Source organism: Hordeum vulgare, chromosome 7H (genome assembly GCF_904849725.1).
Source record: "Hordeum vulgare subsp. vulgare chromosome 7H, MorexV3_pseudomolecules_assembly, whole genome shotgun sequence".
Classification (NCBI taxonomy): domain Eukaryota; kingdom Viridiplantae; phylum Streptophyta; class Magnoliopsida; order Poales; family Poaceae; genus Hordeum; species Hordeum vulgare.
The window spans coordinates 280563277-280583030 of record NC_058524.1 but is presented as its reverse complement, the minus strand read 5'-3'; the positions used below and the strand labels follow the sequence as shown (position 1 = coordinate 280583030).

General features: G+C 46.0%; 1 protein-coding gene across 1 annotated transcript; it reads left to right on the top strand.

Annotated features, from left to right (window-relative positions):
- Nucleotides 1-3162: 3162 nt before the first annotated feature.
- LOC123413622 (14-3-3-like protein GF14-A) lies at nt 3163-18744 on the top strand. Its single transcript, XM_045106559.1, has 4 exons — nt 3163-3744; nt 3838-3960; nt 18216-18332; nt 18421-18744. Exons 1-4 carry the CDS (start codon nt 3259-3261, stop codon nt 18472-18474), a joined length of 780 nt encoding a protein of 259 aa, XP_044962494.1. The 5' UTR covers nt 3163-3258; the 3' UTR covers nt 18475-18744.
- The last annotated feature ends 1010 nt before the right edge of the window (nt 18745-19754 follow it).

Below are 19754 nucleotides of genomic sequence, written 5' to 3'. Positions count from 1 at the left end.
GAAGACATCACATAGCTACTGGTCATGGACTCATGGTCCAAGGTAAACTACTCACGACATATCCGGGAGGCGTCCATGGTGGTGGAGAACCTCCCGGAGGTTAATCCTCCCTCCGGTAGGTTGCCGGGAAGAGGTCTCCTGACGCTCCCGATCTCGGAAGCGTTGCGGCGGCGGAATGATGGAGAAATTCGCGATTCTAGATAGTCTGCGAGGGTTTCCTCACGGAACACTAAATATAGGCCAAAGGAGGGCACCGGAGGAGGTGGGGCCCACCGAGGCGACCTCCTGGCGCGGCCTGGGGCCTGGCCGCGCGAGGAGGCCGCCTGGGAGGCCCTTGGCCTCAGCCTGTGCATTCGTTTTTTCGGTTTGATTCGGTTTGGTTTATACGGTTTTTATACTTCGGTTTATACGATTTTATACATAAATATGGTTCGATTTCGGTAATAACCATTTAATTTCGGTTCGGTTTCGGTAATAACCAAAATAACCAAAGTTGATGCGAATTTTTGAACTACACATAACCTTTTATCGCATGATTAGGTTAGTTTTTTCTTTTGTGTAGTGTGTACGTATATTAAATTACTATACGACATACATGATTTGGTGGCATATAGTATACCATACGCATGTACCAGATCGAGGCATATATGCGGTAGACTCAAGGATTATTTTACGTCAAAAAAATATATGCCACGAGAAACACACAGCGCTGCATAAAATACATGCGTGTAGTCCTCGTTCTAGCTGGGTCGCGACTCGCGAGCGTCCTTCAGCCACAACCCACACGCGCTAGGCAGCACAGGCCCAGGCGGCGAGGCCCAACCGCCCAAGCACAAGCCTGGCAGCATGGCAACCTCTAGCTCGTGCGCTACCCAGTAGCCACGCTCAGCATTTAGTCCCACCTCGCTCCGCGAGCAACGATGAGATGGCTTGACGTCTATAAAAGGAGGGGCGACGAGAACAAACATCTCATATCTTCGGTTGTTCAACACACAACCAAGCAAACTTCGGTTATTTCCGTTTAACCGAAAACTGATCAGTTTCTAAACGAAAAAACTGAATATTAAATGATTTTTATTTGGAAACTGAAACCGAACCTGAAACCCGAAAAAACAATAATTTCGGTTCGGTTTGGTTTTTGGTTGTCGGTTCGGTTTTGCACAGGCTGACCCTGGCCCTCCTTCGGTGATCCCGAAGGTTCTGTTTCGTTGATTCTTTTATATATTTTTTTTGGATTTTTTGGGTTTTAAAAAATTGGGGAAAACCCCCTGCAAAAAAGACATCAGCAGACAAAAACTGGCACTGGGTGTACTGAGTTAGTTGCGCTCGGCGTAGGATTAGGATGCCGCCATCGCAACACAAACGAGTTGCTTGTTGCAAACACGAAAGACGTTGCAACCGCACATTGCAACGCTAGTGGGTCGCCCCATTGCAACACATACGATGTTCGGGTCGATCATTCCAAACCCCGATGACGTTAGCAGTCACCTCACTGCAAGACGAATGATGTTATGGTCAGCCATTAGCGGGTGACATTAGTTGTCTCCCGATTGCAACAAAAATGATGTTGCAATTGCCCTCCGCAAATGAACGACATAAGTGGTCTCGCGATTGCAACACATACGATGTTGCGGTTAGCCATTCCAAACACGAGTGATGTTAGCGGTCGCCCATTGCAAGCGAATGACATTAGCGGTTGTTCTATTGCAACACCGAATTGATGTTGCGGTAGCCTATTGTAAATTGTAAACACAGGCGACGTTGTGGTCGCTCTAACATTAGTGATAGCTCCATTGCAACACAGACGATGTCGTGATCGCGCCATTGCAACACTACCGATGCAACGTCAATAAAACCTTGCAGCGGTATGGGTTCCCACTTACAAAGGTGGTGGCGCATGACACTTGCAACGCACCATCCCGGCTCGTGGTAGTGCCAATTAGCCTTTGCAACACACCCTCTCGACTACGCCAACTATAATATGTAGTGGTGCAGATCTTGCAACGTTTGACGGATGGGCTTGTAGTGTCATGTGTCTCACTTGCAGCACCGACGACCGACCTCACAACATCGTGCATCTAGCTTACATAAGTGACATGCGGTCAATAATATAAAACGAGTTTGCATTAATGATGCTTGAGTGAGCTGCAATAACAAAATGTAGCCACGTATCTCCATGAAAAGTGTGTGCTGGCTATCAAAGAAAGCATTAGGCTGGTTGTAATGGGTAGTATCATATACTAGTATCATGCATATGATACCACAATCGTTATGCATAGTACTATCATATGTTAGTACTCCATCCGTCACGGTTTAGAAGGCATGCTTGGAAAATCTCTAGGACCAAGGTAGTCACCGATTGGTTGTGAGATGTAGCAGGTGTAGATGCTAATGCGCCTAATCAACTGAGAAAATACTAATACTAATGTGTGAGCAACGAATTGGGAGGGCACATGCATGAATAATACTAGTACTAGTTAATAGGAGTAATTGCTTTCGTGCTTTAAACCTGGTCTATTTTGGAAACGCACGCATGTGCCTTCTAAACCGTGACGGAGGGAGTATCATAGGATGGTTCATTTATTGTCATGCAAGACACATAGTAGTACATCATTTAGTATGATACGGTATCATGATATGATACTCAAACCTCTATTTCTTCATTTAATTTTATGACACCTTATCAAAATTGTCTAGTTGGCATACATAATACTACCTATGATACTAACATTACGGGGCAGCCTTAGCTTGCTAGTGCCAAATCCTTTGATTTCGTGCTTCTTCGTGTTGTTATTTAACTATGTAATAAAAGCATTGCGTGTGTGAAGTAAAAGTAAAAAACAACTGAAAATAAACAGTCACGTAAAGCACCGTGTTGAGACAGCTTCACGATTTCAGGTTGCCATGCACAACATCTGAGACTCTGGATGGGCGTGGTTCAGGAATCGGATCGGGTCGAAGAGTGATGAAATCAAAAAATCACCCGCGGACTATTTTAAAGTTTTTCTCAAAAACCGCATGGCGCTCCTCTTCACCCACCCACTCCGCTTAGAAACCGCAACAGCCACACACGAGCGTTTTTGGGGACGGTGGGGTCGATTGTAGACGCCCCCCCCCCCCCCCCCCATCCCCCCCGTGTTTTAAAACCGCAGCTGCTCCTCCTCCCCACCTTCCCCTCCTGCATCCACCCACTCCCCACTCCGCCAAGAAACAGCAACAGCCACACGCCCACGCGCACACACCAGATCGTCGACAGCGATGGCAGCGGCAGCGGGAACGAGGGAGGAGATGGTCTACATGGCGAAGCTGGCGGAGCAGGCCGAGCGGTACGAGGAGATGGTCGAGTTCATGGAGAGGGTCGTGGCAGCGACGGGGACCGGCGAGCTCAGCGTCGAGGAGAGGAACCTGCTTTCAGTAGCGTACAAGAACGTCATCGGGGCGCGTCGTGCTTCCTGGCGCATCGTGTCCTCCATCGAGCAGAAGGAGGAAGGGCGCGGAGCTGCGGGGCACGCCGCCGCGGCGCGCGGGTACCGCGCACGTGTCGAGGCCGAACTCTCCAACATCTGCGCGGGGATCCTCCGTCTCCTCGACGAACGCCTAGTCCCCGCCGCCGCCGCCGTCGATGCCAAGGTATTCTACCTGAAGATGAAGGGAGACTACCACCGCTACCTCGCGGAGTTCAAGTCGGCCGCCGAGCGCAAGGATGCCGCCGACTCCACCCTCGGTGCCTACCAGGCCGCTCAGGTATCCCCTATCTTTTAACTAGCTTTTCTCCCTTCCTCTGATGAGCGGTTTGACTTTTTTTTTTTTTGGATCTTGGGTGGTTCCTTGCTCTAGGACATAGCCATGAAGGAGCTGCCACCGACTCACCCCATCAGGCTGGGCCTCGCGCTCAACTTCTCTGTGTTCTACTACGAGATCCTCAACTCGCCTGATCGCGCGTGCTCGCTCGCCAAGCAGGTACTTCGCTGTTACTCTCTCACCTTCCGAGCAAGTTTACTAGTTCATGAACTTTGGGCAGTTCTATAACTTGGCACAGATCAGAGTCGCGGAAGATGCTAGAGCACCATTTGTTTCTCCTTTTCTCCAATGCACTGCATATACAATGTTTTTCATTTCATATGAAGTAGATTCTTGTGCAGCTTAGGGAGTGGACATATTCTAATTGTTTGCATCCGCATATATATGATTAATTTTCATGTGAAATAGTTGTAGATTCTTACGCTGCTTAGGTAGTAGAATGTTCTTCAGTTACAATCACTTTCGGCAATATTGAGCTGCTTTGCATATTTGGTCATTTTTTTTGCGGGGATATACTTGTATTCATCAAACAGTAGGGTTACAATCAGATTCACAAACTTTTTATGCCTCATCAGGTCTTGAACCAACCAAACAGCCGTGCGGCTCTGAACCCTACCATAACTTGCCATAGAATGGGTTATAACGGGAGAGAAAATAACACACGCTCTTAAGCCAATAACCATGACTCAAGACCCAAATAGGTCCACGTCCTTTATTTTCACATGGCATCACATTTGTGTTGCTGACCGTGGCCTCAGTGTTCACACAATGAAAACGTATTTGAAAGTGGTCAGTCCTAAGGCGTCTCTCTCTCACGCACACTTGCTCGGAATAAGATGAGAAATATGTTATTTTCCCGTGAGGTTTTTCAGAGGCGTGCATGCGTGGTTATCGATGTTTTCTTTCCTCTCAATCTATTTTTAATGGGTGTTTTGTTTGATATTCGGATCACCGTCGGTACGAAAGAAAAAGGACTATGCACTATAGGTTAAGTTTGCACCAAAACTAATATTTTAGAAATATTTAACACCTAAAAATAACATCATATTTAGATTTTACATATATTTTTTAATCAAATTTCATATATAACATGTTAAAATCAAAGTTACGGTTTAAAAGATATGGATAATTTTGTTTTAGATAAATTGCGAATTGATTAACTGAAAAGTCAGATGGGTTTTTGTTAAAATGGAGAAAATGACTCGGCTGACTTAAATATGGACGGCGCGTTGATTACCTAAAACGTCAGGTGATTTTTTGAGAAAATAAAAAAAAGGTTTGGTTGTGACTTATACGTGTATTGTGGGTTAATTTATAGAAAACAGATGGGTTCTTTTGTAAAGTGGCAATTTATGGAAAACAGATTTCTTTTTTGTAAAGTGGCATGACGGTGAGCGGGCAGAAGCACTCCGTGCTTTATTATTAGGTATAGACTAGTATTCCGTTGAAGTAGTTTCCTTTGGATCTTCTTGATCAAGAAAGGTAGAGGAAGTCTCAAAAAGCGAAGGCTCACTCGCCCCTTACTTTTCCTTTGCCACTATTACGAACCCACAGGTGCAGAGCGGAATTTCGCAAGCTAGGAGGAATAGAAAAACTAAGATCGCTCGGGGTTGGATAATCTATAACCCTGCCTCACGTTACCTCCTTTCGAGCCTACGACATTCTAGCCAGCATATCTCGCGGTCGAGTTTCAGTTTCTTTAACATATCAATTTCCTTGCTTCTCAACAAGTTGATGGCATCAAGACAACCCGATTCTACATTGATAGGCAGATTGCTCCATCGTAGAGCTGAAGATACACCTTGAGAGATTGCTGACAATTCTAACTCAAGGGCATTCTAACTCAAGGGCATTATCACATTTGATTAGGTGACTACATGCTGTAAATATGATCGCTCCACTTGAGGATCCACTTGAGTCTCTTAGGGTGTGTTTGGTTCAGGTCATCAAGTGGAATGTCATGGGTCCGTCCCATACCCAGGCATGATTCTCGCATTTGGTTCGGTTGAACCAAGTCATTCCCTGGAACGACATATTCGCCCCAGATGCGGAATGTGTTGGTCCCTCCAAATCGGAGGAACCACACGGAACGCCTCGCGTCTCCCCTTATCCGCTGACTCGCTCTCTCCCTCAACCAAGCAATGCTCCCCTCCCCCTCACCTCATATCTCGGCACACTCCTGTTGCTCGTCTCCCCCCTCGACCAAGGGTCTGACGAGAGGAGGCGGAAGGAGGCGAGCGCTCGCGGGATCCTCGGGTCGGACCGGGAAGAGTGCAGTGGCAGCGTCCGACCTGGAGGTAGAGCAGTGGCGACGACTATCGAGCTGGGGCAGAGCAGTGTCGGTGACGAGCAGCAAATAGGCGTCCTCATCCTTGCCGGCTGAGTTTCATGGTTTCTGTCAAGTGACACAACAGGTGGAGAATCCATTCAGGTCCTGTTTTCAACAAGCGTGATACATCCGGGAAAGACCAGGAGGCCAACATCTCCTTCCCGAGGGCTCTAGCCAAAGTATAGAGGCACATGGCATGAAAGGAGTCCTCATGATCAACTGAACATAACGGACCATCATTGACTTCCAATTTTCTCGAGCGCTTAATGTCGCAATTTGGCAAAGATTTGAAGCAAGTTTCTAGGAAAAAACTTTGACCTTCGGTGGTGCTAATCCTGCCCAAACAAACTTCCACAGACACGTTGCCGTTGTGCGAGGAGCTCGAAGAACTCTAAGCAACATGTCTTTGCTCTTCCAACGCCATCCGATGTGTACTCCAGAACTTAAAGTTGCCAGATTTCCCCCTGCCCAAGCAATGGAATCTTTAGAGTGTCAGGAGAGTTCTTATTTTTAGAATCTCCTCAGCGTCAAGCGGGAAGTACCGCGAACAATATTTGTGTCCCACCAATTGATGTCCATTAGCTCGGAAACCCAACGAAGTTTGCATCTTCCTTTTGGTGAAATCACTTTATATGAATGCTTTCGTGGAATCCATTTGTCTCGCCAAATTCTGATTTGTGTGCCATTTTCAATGTGCGAAACCAAGCCCTCTTCAATAATTCAAGTCCATGTGCTATGCCTTGCCATGAAGATGAAGTATTCCTTGAGAATACCATGTCCTCCAATCTGCCATGGGAGTAATATTTTACTCTTAGCACCCTTGTACATACGCTGTTCGGGAATGCAATGAAGACAATTTAGTTAGATTTTTGTGGATGCTAGAGTGAGTTGTTGAGAAAGAGCCTGATTAAATAGACGGAAATCTCGGAAACCAAGACGTCCCATGCTCTTTGATTTGAGAAGATCACCCCACGACTTTCGATGCGCCTTTCTTTTCCCCTTCTCAGATCCCCACCAATAGTTCCTAGCCATCGGGTTTAGATCATCACATAGGCCTAGCGGGAGCTTAAAGGCGCTCATGATGAATGTTTATATGGACTGTGGTATATATTTTATAAAACTCTCCTTACCACCTTGTGGCGGGCAGCCCCATGAGTTGGCCGCGAGATCTTATGGGTTTCACCTCTAGCCTACCCCAACTTGCTTGAAACTAAAGGCTTTCTTGTTGTTGTTGTTGTTGTTTTGAAACTTGCCTCTCACCATACGTCTATCAGTTGTGGGTAAGCCAAGATACCGTTCTTCAAAACCAAATGTCTCTATCCCTAGGGTATCATGGATATCAATCTGTTGAAACAATGGGCAGGCGGAGCCAAACATAATTGTGCACTTAATGTTATTCATTAGCTGACCTTGGGCCAAAGCATACTTGTTGAAAATATTTATAACTTGGACTGCTTGCTCATGTTTAGCCTTAATGAATAGTAAGGTGTTGTCTTGTAATTAATTTGTGGGATATACCTGATGCTCGTCGACACACCTTAACCGGTGTTACATTTCATTGGGCTATTCCTTCCTCAAGCAGAGCAGAAAGGTCATCAAGAGAAACAATAGGGGGCGTGTTCTTCAGATACAATGTACTCCCTCCGTCCCAAAATAAGTGTCTTAAGCTTAGTACAACTTTGTATTAGACCTAGTGTAAAGTTGAGACAGTTATTTTGGGACGGAGGGAGTACTATTTATAGTTGTGACCCATACCATGCCGGCTCAAATTGCCACATGCATCAAAATGTGACTATGAGAGTGTAGCCTCACATGCTGTATTATTTTCCCTCATTGGCCCCTTTTGAAACTTAAATACTTCAGTCAGGCCATTCGATTTAGTGTTTTTAAGAGGATGTCACGCCATATGCATTGGTGTTTTTACTATTGCACCAGATTGGCGCATGTAGTGGATGTTGTCATCTTGTTTGTTCGACAGAGTAGAGAGGTGGCACTACATTATGGTAAAAACTACCTCGTCCGCTTATTTCACAACCATACATTAACTTAGATGGTAAGGTGTTTGATACGGGGCAAACCCTATGGTGGCCCAATCTTCATGAGTTGGAGGTGGATTCAAGGAAGAACACAAAGAACACATAGGGAATCGTGAGGAAACAAATCAACACACATAGATGCAATAAAAGATATACATAGATAGATCCTTGACCCGAATCATCCACGAGAGAGAGAGAGAGAGATAGGGTTCTTCCCCAAGTCCTACGTGCTTTGAATCATTGCTATTTGACTTGGACCTGATGTGGGCAAGGAGGGCTTGAATTCCACATGGGAAAAATTCGCCATGGATGGAGGTCTTATACTCAAAGAGCCTACACCCTTAGGTGGCCTTGAACTCCTTGGAGTCTTCACTCTTAGGTATAAAGGTGGCTTTGAACTCCTTGGAGTCTTCACCCTTAGGTGTCCTTGTACTCCTTGCCCAAAACAGGTCCGAAGGGGAGATACATGAGCTAAGCTCTATTATTTGACGATGAGACACTTACATCAGGGGCGATTTTACCGTCGGGGCACCCTGGGCACGTGCCCGGGGTCGATCCCGCTGTTTAGATGAATTCGAGCGAGGTACCCAAGCCATCAGAATCGTTAAGCATATTAAAATATGCTGAAAAATCGTGAAATAAACATTGGAAACAACGAACAACACTATCTGGGCCAGTTTTGACCATTTCCTTGCTTATTGGGCCTTTCTCGGTACAAAGAGGAGGCCATAGGTTCGCAACAACAACAAAAAAAGCCCGCCCGTGAAACACGATTCACAGGATCGATCGATTGAGGAAGACATCATGTTAGACAAGGGGATTCCCTAGATGAAATTGACGCTCGATGGCACCCACACTGCCTCAGCTACCGATCTCGGAGGCGGACTAGTTGTCGATGGAGTGCGGAGAGCCGGCGAACGGTCGACGAGAGATATGGCAAGTGTCGAGGCCTTTACTCTGGCCGGCAAGCACGAGGGCCGAAGTGGCGACTCCCCACACTGGAATAAACTAAGTGAGTTTTTCTAAATAATTTATCAAGAAATTGTGCAGTTAACCGTTGATTGTGCCAGATTCAAATGCTTGTTTAATTTTAGAATCGAGTAGATTATTTATTTAACTAGAATTATTTCACTAATGGAGTCGCATTAAAGCCCACAACAAAGGGATGGATATTAATCTAAACGGAGATTGGAAATTTCTTGTATAAACATCAGAAGTCTTTAAGGAGTTATTTGGTATTGTATCCGATGTTTTTATTTACTTCTACTATATACGAAACAATATTACGTATATTACCCATCATGTTTATCCAAATATGATACTTATGACGTGCCCAGGCTGTGGCAATTCGCTAGCTCCGCCACTTCTTGACATGGTGATGTCCATGGAATGCTCTGCATCACCCCCCTGGGAAGATCCGTCATCGGATCAAGATCCTCGTCACCATGGGACAAAAATTATATTGTCGTGTGGTATTGGACGCTCACCATGTACTCGAGACCTATACCCAAAAGACAAAGAATTTGTGTGCATGGTACACAAATGCATCATCCATCATGATGCATCTCTTCGCTTGCACATCACCGTTAGCCCAAAATATGGACAATGATAAATGTTGTACGCATGACATAGGTCATAAGCAACATTTGTCATCATGCATATGTGCAAAGGAAAGCAAGCATGTTTCACATGTAATATGTCAACATCTCCAATCATAAGTGAGAACGCTGGATACCGACCCCTTTCTCCTGTTGCTCCCGTGGGCGGCGGTTGGGCGAAACCCTAGCTCCAGCCGCCCGGCGTTTGCGGCGGCCCCTCCTCACACGGGGATCGTCAGTGTAGGCTACGACTTCTTGTCGGGGGTGCGACGCTGGCATGGGGCGTTACGGTGGTGAGGAGCGCGGCTGAGACGACGACTCGAGCACGCTGTTATGCTGCGGCGGTGGCTACGCGGTGTGGCTTAGGTGTGTGGCAGCGCCCAAACAGAAGTTCTTGTCTCCCTGAGTCCATCGTCAAGCGGTAGGGCATAAGTGGACCTCGACAACGGACATTGGAGCTGGTGGCGGCGGTGCGTGCCCGGTAGGTGCAGCGTCGCAGCTGGACGCCTGGCTACCTTTATTGGCCCTTGCCCGGATCAGGAGTTGGCAGTTCTGGTGGGTGGTGGTGGTTGCCGTGCCAGTCGGCGGTGGCCGGTGTTGTGGGTATGGCCATCGAGGAGCTCTCCCTTGATTGCGTGGCTGCCCCCTTGTGTGCGGTACTTGTTCGCCGGCTTCCCCTTTCCATGTTGAGGTGGGCGTTGGTGGTAGGTGGGTGGTGACCTAGGGTTGTTGTGGTGACGTGGAGGTCCGGTTGGGTGGGGTTAGGTGGTTGCACGGGTTGCTGATGCGACTATGGCTACCCTTGTTACCCCGGTGGCCGTGGTTTGTGTTCGGTGGCGGGCTGCGGTTGGTGGTAGTGCCCTGCCTTCTCTTGGCTTTGAACCGATTACTCATGGGTTGCTCGCGCTATGGGGTTGGCGATGATCCGGGGCTAGTACTCGGGCGGGCCAACTTTGGGTTCGAGGTGGGTCGGAGGTTTTGCTGTGTGTAAATGGTGTTGGCTCATTTTTGGTGGTGCCCATGGGGGTGCATTGCTCCTCTCGTGCGACGCGGTGGGCTGTGGTGGTGGTTGTAGCATCGGTGCATCATTGCTTGGATCAGTGTCGGAGTCCGCGGGCATGGTGTCGTGCTCTGCCATGGGTGTGTTTGGCGGCAGCCATTGGCAGTCATGGAGTCATGTCCCCCTAGTACACCGGGGTTGGCTAGGGACTCGGGTGTGAGTACCTCCTATCGTGGAGGCACTCACCCAAATTTGGTGCCTGATGTTGGGCTAGGAGTAGAGGGGTGTTGTGATGTGGGCGGTGTTCGATGCGGGCTTCACGATGAGGATGGGTCAGCCCTTCATACGGTGGTGGCTAGGACTTCTCTCTTTGGTGGTGGCGAGTGTTCGAGCGAAAGCTTGTGTTTTTGGTGCCGGCGACGGTGGCACCGTTGGTGTCGCTTGCTTCTTGATGACTCGTCGTGGGGCTCGCCCTGTCTGGTCGAATGCGAAAATGGCGACGCTTTGCGTTGTCACTCTGTGGGGGCGTTGTTGTGGAGCACATGGGTCTTTGGTCAGGCCGCAGCGAGGTGTTAGGCTCATTCTAGGTTTATGGTGTATCTTGTGTTCTGCTTTGTAGGGGGGCCTCCCCACCATATTGTATTGTTCGATCGTTATGTTGCTTTATATATAATAAAGCGGGGCGAAACTTGTTTTGAGAAGTGAGAACGCTATGGGTGCAATCTCATATCAAAGAATAACATCATTGCTCTCAACACATAGCAAATAACAATCTTCCAATATGACAGAGGCAACATATGTACTAAATTGGCAACATTGACGGAAAAATCATGTGCAAAGCATGGAAATGTTTGCCATCAACCCTATGGAAAAAGCAAGTAGTTACCATGCCCCCTATTGTCATATTAGTGATCATGTCGTGCAAAGAAATAGTAGGCATAGTCAATGAACATGAAAAATCACAATCTCCAAAACAAATCATGCATCATAGCTGTGTTGGCACGGGTCTTATGTAAAGAACAATTGGTCAACATGACTCTCCCAACACAAGCATCATGAGTAGCATGGATCCCAAATTGAACATGGCAATAACCATGTCTCCACCAAGCTTCTAGACATACAGGGGTCAAAAAGACATGTCAACAAAATGCAATGATCAAAGCATGCAATGTGAATATGGTAATATGGGTCAAGATATGTAGTTGACAATACCCAAGAACCATGTGAGGGCCATGTAGAAGACTGTTGCAAAGTCTCATCTCAAAGAGGATGGGTGGAGAATAAGCACTCCACAGTAGCCCATACCTTGATTGCTCTCAAGAGTTGTCAAATAAGCGATATGTATGTGCACGTGATAGTTAGCCCAAGATATTCAATGTACAAAGAAATTTTACGCACGGTATGAAAATACTTCATCCATCATGAAGTGATAATTTTATGCTCAACATTATTGGGACGCAATGTATAACACAAGTATGATGCATCGCTAATTCGTGATAAACATATGCATAGCATTCATATCAATTTAACACATATTAATGCATATTGTTGGACACAAATATGGGGAGCATGCGAAGCAAAAGATATAGATCTCCTAACCATAGTTTTAAGGCGTTGGGGGGGGGGGGCGCCTCAATGCCTAGGCGCTTAAAGCGCGAGGCGAGGCGACGCCTTAGTTCATTTTTGTCATCAGTATGTTCCCCACTCTCCCCCCAGCACAGCACAACAACACAGAAGTGAGGGGCGGAGAGGAAAGAGACCATGGGGAGAGAGGGCAGTCCTACCTTGTTGCCCTGCTGGGGGAGGGATGCGCCAGGGGAGGAGAGGAAGCTTGGCCGGCGGACAGGATCTGGCGGAGGAGGGGCTGGCCGCCTGAGAGGAGAGAGCTCTTCTTCTCTCTCAGATTGATTTTTCTGCACCGGTGTGTTCCCCACTCTCTCTTCCATCTATTTCAGCTCAGATTGGCCCCAAATTTCTATCCTATCCCGCCCAATTTCCGTTTCCTGCTCCGCCACTCACCAGTTCCCGCCCAACCCTGCCCAATCCCGCCCAAGGCGTCCAAATTGGACCAAAGCGACGCCTTGCCCGCCTAGGCGACGCCTTGGACGCCTTGAGAAGGGAATCTGGACGCCTTAGTCCATGGCCTAAGGCGAGCTCGATGCCTCGCCGTCTCTGGGCGCTCTGACGCAGGCGACACTTCGGGGATGCCTTAAAAACAATGCTCCTAACGTATATGAGGAAACTATGGGGCTTTACTCATGAGCAATAGTAGAAGCATGGTTGCAAGCAAGAAAAGTACTTGAAGCAACAAAAAAGAATTTGAACAACATCTAAACCAATGCATGCCCAAAACTAGGAACCGAATTGCTCGAAGGATGTAATGGAGGAGCGTAGTAGTATCATCATAAGATATGCAAATACCATAAACAAAAAGCTTGTCATCTGTGCCAGATTCACATATCAAGTTGAATTTAATGGGAATAGTCACTACAAAATGAGCTCAAAGATGTGATATTGGAAATATCACTCATAGCATGTCAAGGATTGAGGAGTTGCAAACATGATAGGACATATGGAATTATCACAAGATATCCTATGTATCATGGTATCTTTCATAGTCACGGGGAGCGGGGTCCCCAGGGGACAACTGTAGATGGGCCTAGCCAGGGTCGTGTTTGGAATGTTTTAGAAGGCTTATCTGCTCGGACCATGCGAGCAGGAGGGTAATGAGCACCTGAGGGGCCAACACAAAGTTTCCCTCTCCAGGGCTCCTAGCGGGCTCACAAACCTATATGGGCATTAATTGCTATGCCTGAGCACCGATGAAGACCTACATTTCGTAGGAGATGATGATGCAACATGCCGATGGTTAAGCAACTTATAAGAAACGCAAGACAATCAATACGAAATGCTAGGAAAATGACCGTGCGTAAAAGATGCCCTTAGCGTCTAGGAACATATGCTAGGGTGTATGTGCAACTCGTTCAAACCATGACTTCAACATTACAATGGCTCGCATCGGGCCCAGTTGATAAGGCCTGGAGCGTATCAGAAGATATTGTGGGCGCCGCTATTCCTTTTGACCAAAGTGACCATTTCTTAAGCCGCATGTTTCCCCGTCCCTCTTCATGGGCTGTTGGGGGGGGGGGGGGGGCTACAATTGGCAAACAGGGAGAGAATTGTCAAAACCCATTTGGGGGCGGCCCTATCTTCTAACATACCCGTGTGGGTCGTGCAGGTAAGCTTGGCTAGGATCATCTATGGCAAGAGGGATGATGGGATGTAGCGGTGCTCCCTCGTCACTATATAAGGGGAGGACCGGGCCCGAGAGGATGGCGAGAGTTAATAGGCTAGCTTCCCACCACATAGAGAAAAAAAAGGAAAATGAGCAGTTCATCTTGTAGTGAGTGAGAAACAAAGGAAAGGGTAGTTTATCTTGTAATGAGTGATGTATGAACAGAGGAAGAAACACTAAGAACATGATGTAGGTTATTACACCATCTCCGTGGCCTGTCTGGGTAAAACACCCTTGTGTCATGTGCGGAGATTTCTGAAGTGCCCCTGACCGGACAAATAAATGAGCCTATCATCGACAATCAACTACTCGACATCACTTACATCACAATCATCATAGATGGTTGGCAAATAAAAGCATGTAGAGGGCAAAATAGCATGCGAGATAGCAATAGGAGCATCAATATCATGCAAGCAATCCATGTCCAGGCACATCACCATCACCTATATAATTACCTTTGTTCTCCCGCTCATCTGAAGGTGTGATGGAAAGGACCAACTTGTGGCCAACGTCATCATCTTGATGGAACTATGTGGGGGTGCATCTTCTTCCACCGTGACCATTGTCTTGTCCAAAAGAGGGACGAAGTTACCAAGGATCAGCGGATCATCATCATCCATGAGACCTAGCACCACATGAGAACACACAATAGAGGAAGATGTTAAGTTAGAAGTGCAAATGGCCTCCCATGACCTATCAATTACCTCTCAACTCTTGTGGTGGTTCATTCCCACAAGGTGGATGCTCTCAAACTCACATGTAGTGGAGTCAATCAAGTGGTGGTAACTCTCCTCACATAAGAACCGGGGCATTCCTATCATATGTGGGGCTAGTGGTGAAATCTCTCACTCAATAGGGGCGCACATGTCTCTCATTCATCACCATACACCGCCATGGTTGAAGGGAAATCCCATGCTCAACCATCTCATTATTGTCACCATAGATGAAGGAGTGTGGCACATTATCACTTGCTTGCATGACCAATGTCAATATAGCCCATGCTCGACCATCTCACTATCGCCCCCAGAGGTGGAAGCTTGTTCCTTACTCACCACCAAGTCGCTTGCCTCCAAAGCATGGTCCTTGAATGACTCCGTCGTCGTGTCGTCTTAAAAAAGAATCATGCTTGACTCGGCATCATCAATGCCATGACAAAGAGGGATGGCAGTGAAGTCGAACTTTGGAGCGTTACCTCGGAGTATCGTCTCGTCAGGCTTGGACATCTTGGTGGAACTATCCTCACGCTCACCGTCTTGGAAGTGCGCATGGGGTCAAGTACCCTTGTTCTTTTTGATTGCACCATTGTGGAGGTTGTTGGAGGTTCTTGATTTCTCCTTCAGCCTTGTTCTTCTTGATTTCTCCTTCAGCCTTGAGAGCACCATTGTGGAGGTTGTTGAGAGACTTGTAGTTGTTGAGGAAGGTATTCTTGGCGATGTTATACTTCAATCCTGTAGTGAAGTTGTACTTCATCCAAATGGGGTCATCCACATCGCCTCATCGCAAGCCTGACTTCGTCGCCAAGAAGAACTCGTTGAGGGGCTTGGGTCCTTTTGTGGTGTTCCCTAATTGGCGACGATATTTCGAGTATGTGAAAGGCACAAACTCTCTCCGCACACGCTTCTTCATCTTGGACGATCTCATTTGGAAGCTCTTCAAAGGTATGGGAAGCCACCATGTCGACACATAGCCGTGGAGATGTCTTGTGGCGCATCACTTGATTGACGTGTAGCTGTCCATTCTTCGCTCCCACTCGAGGTACTCTTCGGGGTCATGAGCCGCATAGAATGGTATCTCAATGTCATTGTCGAAGTCGGAGTAGCTTGTGGAAGTGGTGGACTTGAGCTTGGGAAGCTTCTCTTGTCCATAATCGTGAGTGGCTTGTCGATGTTCCCTTGTATATGAGTTCGGTGGTGGCTCTTGTCTTTGCACCTTCTTGATGCAGAGGTACTTGTGCTTGTTGGCGGAGTCGCCATGGCACCATCATCCTTATTGCTTGTGTGTACTCTCCTAGAGTGGTGGTGATGAAGTTTTTGAGGCTTCGCCACATGTCCATCCATGTTTGCTTCACTCTCCCTATACATCATGGCACTAGGTCAAATAGTAAGTGGCTAAAGGAATGAATAATATCAAGCTACCTTCTCTACTCCTTCGATGAGAAGGATCGGAGATCGTCCAATGTGTACCAACTATTGCGTTGATACGTGTTCCCAACGCACACATACATGCTCCCTACAAGGCCTCGATAAGGTTAGCAGACGAAATCAGTGATTGGGCAAGATCCAAATGAACTCAAAGTAATGCAAATTGATCTCAAATGTAAAGGAAGGACAATAGGAACACACATGCAAAGATAATGTGGCTTGTGCAACCAAATGAATGAGCATACATGACTTGGCATAACGAAGGCTAAGCTCGTGTATAAGCTACTAGTGCATTTATTTCATGAGATACGGATGGCGTCACGTCCTCTTAAAAGGCAGACACAACTAATACGCTCGTCCACCCTAGCTTGTAATGCTGTGAATCAGTTAGCTTCCTTTTGAACAAATTAACTTATGCTTTTTTAATAGTAGAATTCACTTTTCTGGTACACAAAATCTGCTTTGATTTATTTGGATTTTTATTTCCTTTGTAACGTGAAATTTTGTTTGAGTAGCATCACTATCTTGCTTCCATATGAGAATTGATTTCAACTTCCTTCCATTAAAAAGAAAATTATTCCGCATGTTTGAGAAGCATCTTAGTCTTGTTTTCATTAACTAGAGAATTGCTTCCAACCAAATATTATATTGCTTACACTAAAGGAAAACAATATTTCCAGTCGAAAGGAGAGTATGCTTCAAGGCAAAGTCAAGTTAGTTCCATGCGTTAAATTTCACTAATTCAAATGTGATCCATCATGTGCTGGAAGTCATTATCCACATTATCCATGGCGGCAATCTTCACATTGATCTTGCCTGAGCACTTTGATCTTCACTTTGCCAACCTTGAGGTTGTATACCTGGATAGCCCGCATGTGGATCTTTGTATGAACTTGACTTGTCGTCTTTGAAGTAGACACATCCAACCTTGATCCTCTAGTGGCCCCCTCGTCAACATTGAGGTGTATGTGAGAGATCAAAAGGGGCCAACACAAACAAATGATTTGATGCTATCACACAGTAAAAGTATGGAATTTGATTTGAGAAATCTACACGCTTGGTAGGCAAGATTTTATTGCACAAATTTAATGTTCACGAAACATCGTTGTGTTGCGATGCTACATGTCTACATTCCAAGCATATAGTAGAAATCAAGGAAGCATGATTAACAAGAAGCACTAATTTGGTGCTATTCAACTGGTTGCTATTCACCAATTGATGCATACTGTATAGACTGAAGACGCATATCTCTATCCATATATCTTATATAGACAAACTCCACTACGAGTCATTAATTGCTATTTTTGAGCACACGCATGCTTCCACACCATCAAAATTGTTTTAGCCATTCGATTTGCTAGGTTGGTCAACTAACATCCGTTTGATTTGTACATAAGAGTCTCTACCATGCATGCATCGTTGATTTTTAATACCACCACATCTCATTCATGACATGTTCAATTTTATTCTTTTGCCTTTTGTTTCTACATACTCCCTCTGATTCATATTAATTGACGTAGCTTTAGTACATTTTAGTACAAAGTTGTACTAAAGCTGCGTCAATCAATATGGATCGGAGGGAGTAGCATAGTTTAAATCTTAATGGTGAATCTATGATCGGTGTGGTGTTTACAATATCAGAGAAACCAAATCTCTGATTGGGGTATCCTCTAGTGATCACAATGTACTTAGAAGCACAATGGACAGGGAGCATGAAAATAGTGCTTCGGTACATAAGTAGTGTTCTTTTTAAGCATGGGTATTTGAAAAACAAATCATACAAACAAAAATTCGGCCAACAAGGGTAATCATATTTGTGTCATGTACATACCGAGTAGACATGTTTGTTGATGATTTAGTGATCCAGGACAGGATGAACAGAACAAAATCAGCCACCCACGCAATATATGCACATAGAGAATTCAAACAATACTTATCAGAACATAAATATTTTTGGAAATCAACTCCCCTATGTTTCCTTTTTTGTATGTGATCACACTCCCTTATGTTTATAGGCTTTCGATGAAGCCATTGCTGAGCTGGATTCCCTCGGGGAAGATTCCTACAAGGACAGCACCCTGATCATGCAACTTCTCCGTGACAATCTCACCTTGTGGACCTCTGATATGCAGGTAGAGTGTACTGACCAGTAACAAGGAAAAATGTGTACATAGCACTAGACATTTTTCTTGAATAGTGCTCAGCAATTTATGTCAGCAGGATGACGCTGGCGATGAAACGAGGGATTCAAGCAAGCCTGAGGATGAGCAGTAGTGAAGGGTCCTAGCTACTGCGCTCTTTCTCTCTTAACCTTCGGGTAGTTATGATGCTTGTACAAGGACCATTTTCGTTTGTCCTTTGTCGCTGGATCTTTTACCTACCCTTTCTTTGGTTATATTGTTTTATACATCGCCGGCCACGTGCATGATTTTACCTTCCAACTTGAATCCTGCGCCTGTATGCACGGCTTCCTTAAGAATTCAACCACAGGGTTGTCAACTCTTGCCTCCTATAATCAAACGACTATGCATGTTCGGCGTTTAACAAAATTTCTTTCTGGCTAGGTTATACTACTCCGTGGTTTGAATTGGCTGTGCAATTAAATTCATCGTGAGAAAAGAGGCCACCCAGAACTAGCCCTTGGCGGCATTAAAAAAAGAAGACTATTTGCCTGATTCAATGGGTACATACTTCGCTACAGAGCAAACAGTCCATGAATCAAGATTGTATAATTTGCCAGCACATAATATTTATCCACCGTGAGCATTCTCCATAGAGTATTACAGAGCACGACAATGATACCTTAGATCGGCTGATATCTTTGTTCATGTCCGGGGATGGCATGTTGCGCGCCCCCGCCAACAATAATATGATGATGGGACAATGTTTAGGAGGTAGATGAGTAGATGGATGTGCTAATTGAAAAATCTCTCACCAAGCATGATGTATGCTTATGATGGTTTGTATAGATTGAAGGGTGAAATTTGAGCTCTTATTTGTCTGAATGAATTCTCGTCGTCGATGTGGTCTTGATGATAGGAGTGAGCATCTATGCATCAGGATGACCATAGGCCATATGCCTGAGAGAAGTAGAGCAAAGAGGAGGAGGCATGAGTCCCTTCTACTTGTTATAGGAGAAGGGCTATGTCGGTGTCTAAGAACCTTTTGAGAGTTTGGCTAGGGACTGAACGTCATCACACACAAAGGGAGAATGCAAGAACACACCGGAGATATCCACGTCCAGACCATCGTGGTGGTGTAATATCCTATTTTTGCTTGTGTTTTGATATTGCTGTGTGTAGAGCTACAAGATGTCTTCGTGGGTGGTAAAAGTTGTCCTCTCCGCTTGGTCGCCACCTATTTATACTATCCAAGGGTCCTTTGCCCATTGTCGGGGCTTTCTTATTGGTTCAATATAAACGAAGGAGAAAGACTAAAGTGATATGTACAAGTGATAGTTAAGCAAATTTTCCTTTCTTCCTGATCAGAGATCCACTGCCCCCGCATCATCCCTGCTAGGGCGACTCGGGCGCCGCCCAAACCGTAGCTGCCGG

Excerpts from the sequence above, each read along its gene's own strand:
- LOC123413622 (XM_045106559.1), top strand. The coding sequence starts at position 3,259 with ATGGCAGCGGCAGCGGGAACGAGGGAGGAGATGGTCTACATGGCGAAG. Across the intron at positions 3,961-18,215 it reads CGTGCTCGCTCGCCAAGCAG|GCTTTCGATGAAGCCATTGC; the intron begins GTACTTCGCTGT and ends TTATGTTTATAG. Across the intron at positions 18,333-18,420 it reads TGTGGACCTCTGATATGCAG|GATGACGCTGGCGATGAAAC; the intron begins GTAGAGTGTACT and ends TTATGTCAGCAG.